The 6,957-nt window shown below is 39.2% G+C and overlaps 1 protein-coding gene across 1 annotated transcript; it reads right to left on the reverse strand.

Annotated features, from left to right (window-relative positions):
* Window positions 1-549: 549 nt before the first annotated feature.
* On the reverse strand, window positions 550-3,783 carry LOC104953056 (claudin-9-like). Its single transcript, XM_010779976.1, has 2 exons — window positions 3,685-3,783; window positions 550-3,123 (listed from the first exon to the last, which is right to left on the reverse strand). The coding sequence occupies exon 2, from the start codon at window positions 2,931-2,933 to the stop codon at window positions 2,265-2,267; it is 669 nt and encodes a 222-aa protein (XP_010778278.1). The 5' UTR covers window positions 2,934-3,123; window positions 3,685-3,783; the 3' UTR covers window positions 550-2,264.
* Window positions 3,784-6,957: the final 3,174 nt, after the last annotated feature.

Raw genomic sequence — 6,957 nt, forward strand, 5'->3', positions numbered from 1 at the left:
TATATTAAAACATATGTACAATCAATTTTATAGAATGGCAAAATGGAAGAGCTATGCAGTAATACATGTCTTGTCTCGTTTGAGTAAAGGGTCGAAGAATATCCACCTACTGATAATATAATTTTAAGAAGGATTACAGACTTGTTTTTATGTTTTTTTAAAGAAAGAGTAACTTTTAGCACACTCCAGAAAGAAGCAGGTCTTTGCATGCAGTTCTTTTGCCCCATCCCCTAAAACAAATCCGCTGTCCTGTTATCAAGAGTTAGCAAGTCAGCACATAAACTACAGAAAGTCACTGTTGAATTTATTTTCCATTTTTTGGACGACTGTTGGCACCATGCTGTTTAAGTTTCTGTTGTAATGTGTCCAATACAGTTGTCCCACAAATCAATCGCAGCTTCTCAACCAAAAGCAACTCTAAAGCAATACAACCCATACTGGTGCAACATGTTACATTTGAATTGCCTGATATGAGTCCACTCAGGGACAAACTGAGCCATGTCCAAAGTGGGAAAAAAAGACATGACATTATTTGACAATCATCGAAAATCAAACATTTTAATAATCACAGCAACATATTTTAGCAGAAAGACAAACTGGCATACTATTAATTGTATATCAAATATCACAGACAAGAGGTTGATAAAAGCTGCAAACTAGCATCCATATTGGTCTCTCCGACTTGCTTTCTATTGTATACTTGGTAGGAGTATGTAGGCCTACTAGTGTTTACATCGTCTTGTCAACGGCTGTTCATGCAAGAGTGCACTTCAGTTACTGTGTGTTTACTGCTTCCTAGTGTACTATATCTGCTGTTACAGCACATGAAGGTAAAATAATGATTTGGGCTCTTGTTTGGGTATAATCATAATGGTTTTCCATTTGAATACATGTCGGATTGGAGTGAGAATGTAGACATTGCTTATTTCCAAAAGCCTGGACCCAAAACGGACCTGCATACAGTATGCTCATTCGTTGTTTTTGACCAGGCTGCATAAAGTGGGCGACCGTGGACCAAAGTAGGACCACCATAAATTTGGATTAGCCCAGCAGATATTTATAGTAAATATAAATTACTCATGTGCTGCTTTTTTCTTTTTTATAATCTGATCACTTCAGGCAGAGTGACAATTTGCACAAATATAATTTCAAAGGAAAATTTGGATCCTATTTTGCATCTTAATGCGTTTTTCCCCATGGCCAACTATTCCGTAGTTATAAATTATACAAACCACCGTCAATACAAAGAATAAGTCTGGAAAATGCAATTTCCCACTTATGTGCATGTACTGAATAATTATTATGACAACTGTACAGTGGGAGAAGCTGTAAACATTATAAGAATTGCTACATCTCTGAAATATATGTAAGACATGGCATTGGCTATACAGTAATGGTAATTTTAGTAAACTACATCAAGTCAGAAATTAAAACATTAGATAAGCAATGCATTTTCCAGTAAACTAAAGGAACACAACTACTACTGCTGTATAATATTACAAACAATTTGATGATTATTTAGAATTGTCAGTTTTAAAAAAAAAGCTTTAAAAACGTAGGGGAAAATTGCTGTGTTGTACTCGATATCAATCAGAGAGTACTGTAGAAATACATATACAAAACCCAGTTAAAATTAATATAAAATAAAACAATAAAATACATTTAAATAAAAAACATTTGCTCAGAAATGCCAAATGCTCAGAAACATTCATAATAAGAAAATAAACAATAATTCCCCTCACATATTTTCAGTAAACACACCAGCATACACAGATATACTGTACACTGGCCTTCTGTACACAGACCACCCACACATACACAACACACACACACACACACACACGCACACGCACACGCACACGCACACGCACACGCACACGCACACACACACGCACACACATAGGCAGAGGCAGAGTGGAATTTGAGAAATGTGAGTCACACACATTAGTAAGGCTCAAAACATTTAAATACTCCCACAATGCATGTCAACTCCTACTCTGGGAGAAAGCTGTTAAATAATGTAAATTCTACTACAAACCCTTTGTTTTGTATCATGTAAATAAATGAATACATGTCAAACTATCATTTACCAATGACTAATGAAATTCAACATAAAATACAATCCTTTAACCGCTTTATAAGAAATAAAAGGCTGTAGGCTGAATACCCTCCAATAGATGGTGACCTTGTGATTTTCTGAAGCTTGTGTGACAAGGTTGCGACCTCTGTGTGCGTTTGTATCTCTCTTGTCCAATAAAATCATCTCATACAAAAGATTTTTCCTGTGGCTTCCCCTCTCCGTCTGCACCTGTACCTGGGTTGTCTTTCAGCACTCCAGCAAAAGTAGGCAGTCTTCCTCTGCTTTGCTGAGAGGACCCCAAATGCAGCAGAAAGCCCCCCACCATGAGCAGCAGGCCGGCCCCCCAGCCCAGGTACAGCGCTGGGCCCAGCTCTCTCTTATAAGGCGCTGCGATATTGGGATCATAGAAGTCCCGGATAGTTGCATGGGCGGTCCAACAGATGGGTATCATGAACGCCAAGCCAGCCACCAGGAAGAGCACCCCTGCTATCCTGCCCACCCGAACCTTGGAGGCCTGGTTACCATCACCCATGCAGTGAGTGCACTTGGCCCCCGCCACCCCGAGCATGAGGGCCAGGAGGCAGAGGAGCAGGGAGAGAACAGTGAGGCCCCGGGCGGCTTGGGCAGTCACAGGAAGGGCCAGGGTGGAGTCATAGGTCTTGCACTGGATCTGGCCTGTGGTCTGAGACAGGCAGTTCATCCACAGTCCCTCCCACACCACCTGGGCAATCACCAGCTCTCCCCCCACGAAGGCGGAAACACGCCACAGAGGAGCCGCACACACCAACGCCCCGCAAACCCAACCCAGCACCGCCAACACCAAGCCCAGCAGCTGAAGACCTGTTGAAGCCATGGCTGCTGAAAGACACTTGAATGTGCTCTCAATGTAAGAGAAATGTTCCTTACAATAATCTCAGTCCAATCACTACGATGCTGCTGAGCACTCAGTAGATGAAAGTCAAGCCTTCACAGAGTTTATTTATTCAGTAAAATGTCCAGTGACTGTGAGAGCCCCTTGTTCTCTTCAGTTTCTTGTTCACCACCTGTTGTTAGATGACAGTTTTCATTACATTAAATTCATGGAAGCACATTTTAAATGAACACATTAGATGAATACTCCACCCCCCAAACAGGATAATTTGTATATACAGTAATTGTGTATCCAACCTGGAAATTGTAAAGAAAATATTGTTTTACTCATGTCTCCACGGGGAGTAGGAGCGTTTTAAATGAAGTGTATAGTGACATTTTAAAGTAGAAAGCATATGACTGGAGAGAGTTTGTCAACAAATGTTTTGATCACATTTTGTGGCACCCATTTGCTTCAATTCCTCAAGAATTTCTGAATAGTTTACTGTTCTACATACATAGGAAAAACTAAGTTTACATAAGAAATTCAAGCTAACAGAAATAAGTAATTGATACATAAATTATTATTTTTGCATTGAAGCATTCCTTCAAGTCATTATAGATCTGAACTAATGGCATGACATTTTTTTTTTAATGTAACAGTAAAGTAATTAAGAATAAAAGCATTGAAATCCATCTGGACCTGTTCTTCTAATTTTCCCAGTTACAACTAAATACAACTTTAAAAATCTTACCTTTTAATCAATAATCTCACAATCAGATGTCCAAAGAGAGCAGGTTGATGATTCTTCGTCGTTTCTGGGTTTTATAGTCGTGTGATGTGAGTAGTTGGTGTCTTTCTTCTGTTATGACTGGCCAGCTTGTCTCTCTGGATTTCATACACAGGGGTGTGGGAGGGCAGCAGTGTGTAATACTGCATACTAAGCACACACGCACACACACACACACACACACACACACACACACACACACACACACACACACACACACACACACACACACACACACACAGCTAGTTATGCAAAGTAATACAGCACAAAGACACTTTGTTACAGACATTGTTGATTGCTACCATGTTGTCATATCTTGGAGTCGGAGGGGCCATATTGAAGCGGTGAATGGAGCCGAGGAGGAGATTGGAGACCTGACAAGTGGAACATTGAACAACCCCATTGTACAAAACTATCAAAACGAGTGAAGAAAATCTACTCTAATGTCTTTATTAGCTAGCAATTTAGTTGTTGATATCGTGCAGGTGGGTAAATGGAGAGTTGCTCTTTAGAGACACTAGATGGCATTAGAGCAGGGGTTCTCAAAGTTTTGATGAGTGAGGGCCAATTTAGGTACCCAATATTGGATTGAGGGCTGCCCAAGAAAAAACGGAACACAAAATAATTCCAAAACAAATCCTTTCTTTATTGTACTAACCAATTATACATACAGTAGCCTATACATTAAGATTAATCAAACATTAATTTGTCTCAAAAGTGCCTTGCAAACACACACGCGCACACACACACACACACACACACACACACACACACACACACACACACACACACACACACACACACACACACACACACACACACACACACACACACACACACACACACACACACACACACACACACACACACACACACACACACACACACACACACACACACACACACACACACACAGAGAGAGAGAGAGAGAGCATTGTGCTGGAGTGAGTGATATGCTGTGGATTTCCTGTCTTATCAGCAGGGCCCTGATTCAGAACCAATTCCAGATACTCAAGCACCACAGGATAACTTATACAGAGAGACAGAGAGGGGGGAGGGAGAGAAAGACACTTTTAAAATAGAAGCTTACCAAAGACCACAATAACACAGTATTCATCATCTTCATTGTTATTATTATTGTTGTTGTATTTGTAACACAAATTGGCTATTATTGCCTGTCATCAACATATCTTTTCCTACTTTGAATGGGATGTTATGGTGCTGTCTTCTGTTGGCTACTATTCCGGTTCCATCTCCGTTGTTGCTATACGAAGGACAGCATGTAGATGGGCATCCGTCAGCCTGGATCTCAGCTTCGATTTGTTGATGGCCATGGTGGAGAAGGTTTTTTTTATTATTTTTTTATTTCAGCGTGTCACATTAACTATCGCGGGCCGCCAGAAACATTTCCGAGGGCCGCCATTGGCCCGCGGGCCGCACTTTGAGAACCCCTGTCTTAGACCAATAACTTATCCCACTGCTGTATCTGGGGCTTCCAAATCTAAATATTGCCTAAATAGTCCAAACAGCTCTTGAAGAGCTTGGATTATTCCTTGCGGTATGTCAACATGTCTCGAAAGTGCTTGCAGGAGGTACAGCTCCTGGCGACATACAAACTCCAGGAAATCCAGGTCAAGTGGTGCTTGAATGAGTGCAAGCTCAAACTTCGACAGGAGTCTCTCCAGGATCTGCCGTCCCAGAATATGGTGTGAAGAAAAATAAAGTACACTTTAATGAACTAAATTAATACTATTCAAGATTCCTTGAATATATGTGTTTGTAAACCCTAACTAAGGTGTAACAGTCCTTTTTTCAGGTGGAGCTAATATTTCCTTCTGATCAGAGTTTGTTAATTCAGTTATGACGCTATACCACAATTATCTATTCACTATTTTATTTGTATTTAATTATATTTTTAAGAAATGTGGTAAAACTTTATTGAAACAAGTATGTAAAATACAGAATAAGGCACATAAACGTCGATGTTCATCATATACATTCCAAAAAATAAGCTGAGGGCATTTGAACAGTAAAAAACTAAATGCAAGTGGTCATTCAGAAATTAAAGTGCTAAGAAACTTGCAAAATTCTTGGGCTTTTTTACTTTGTATAATTTTATACTTTTTTGTATAGTATTCATTCTTTGAGAAAGGCAATAAAAGCTGGGGACATTTTGAAAATGGGACATTTGTGAATAAAATATTTTGCTAAAATAATCAAATTATTAAAGGTCCCATCCCAGATAGAAAAATACATTAATTCAACATTGGATTTTGGTTAAATTGGTTATTTTTGGTTGAGGTTGAAAAATCAATGTTGATTTGATGTGTTATTACAGACGTTTGAACATTTTTTGTTGAATCAATTTAATATAGATGCCAGTTTTTCAATTTTGAAATTCCCTACAATGAATTTACATTGTTCCAATGTGAGACCAACTCTCCCCTCCCCCTCGCCTATAGGCTAATTGTATTTAAAACACAGTATAACAAGGATTTTTGAGTTAAGACCGTTGCAGTCACATTTTTTCTCCATGGAAACCCTGACGACTGCGCGCATGCGCATTGCTTTCGTCTACGGGGTTTCCACAGGGTCTGAGCAGGGTCCCGTAACTGTCTCTGAGCGGCGCTAAGCGAATTTGTCGGACATTTTGCGGACAGAAACATCGACGTGTGGCCGAATTTGGATGTGAAGTTGGGGATTCTTGGGACATTTGTCTACCTCGTTTGCCTAATCAGGTAAATGTGTGTTTTACCTAACAAGGAATGTTAACAGTAAAGTGCACTGTACTATTTAAACCAGGGGTGCCCACACTCTTTTGGCTGGTGAGCTACTTTTGAAATGGCCAGCTCACCGAGGTATAACAACCAAAAATAAAATCCCAAATTGCAAGGGTTGCTGAATAACACGTTTTATTTATACATGGGATGACTACAATAGGGCTGCAACAAACGACTAATTTGATAATCGATTAATCTATCGATTAATGAAACGATTAATCGACTATTCAGACTATTACTGTATGCCTTGCACAATTTCTCAAACGCTCTTATTTAGCCTTCAACTTTTAGATTTAACTTGAGGTTGTTTTAGGCATGTGGAAACTAACAATGAAGACAATAAAGATGAATACTTGATTCAAAAATACAAATATTATTAAATTAACTTAACAAATTTTGAACCAAATTAACATTGCTTTTTATTAATTATATAAATAATATTTCACATCAAAAGAAA

Source organism: Notothenia coriiceps, unplaced genomic scaffold (genome assembly GCF_000735185.1).
Source record: "Notothenia coriiceps isolate Sejong01 unplaced genomic scaffold, NC01 NC01_scaffold00021011, whole genome shotgun sequence".
In the NCBI taxonomy this organism is placed as follows: domain Eukaryota; kingdom Metazoa; phylum Chordata; class Actinopteri; order Perciformes; family Nototheniidae; genus Notothenia; species Notothenia coriiceps.

Excerpts from the sequence above, each read along its gene's own strand:
- LOC104953056 (XM_010779976.1), bottom strand. The coding sequence starts at position 2,933 with ATGGCTTCAACAGGTCTTCAGCTGCTGGGCTTGGTGTTGGCGGTGCTG.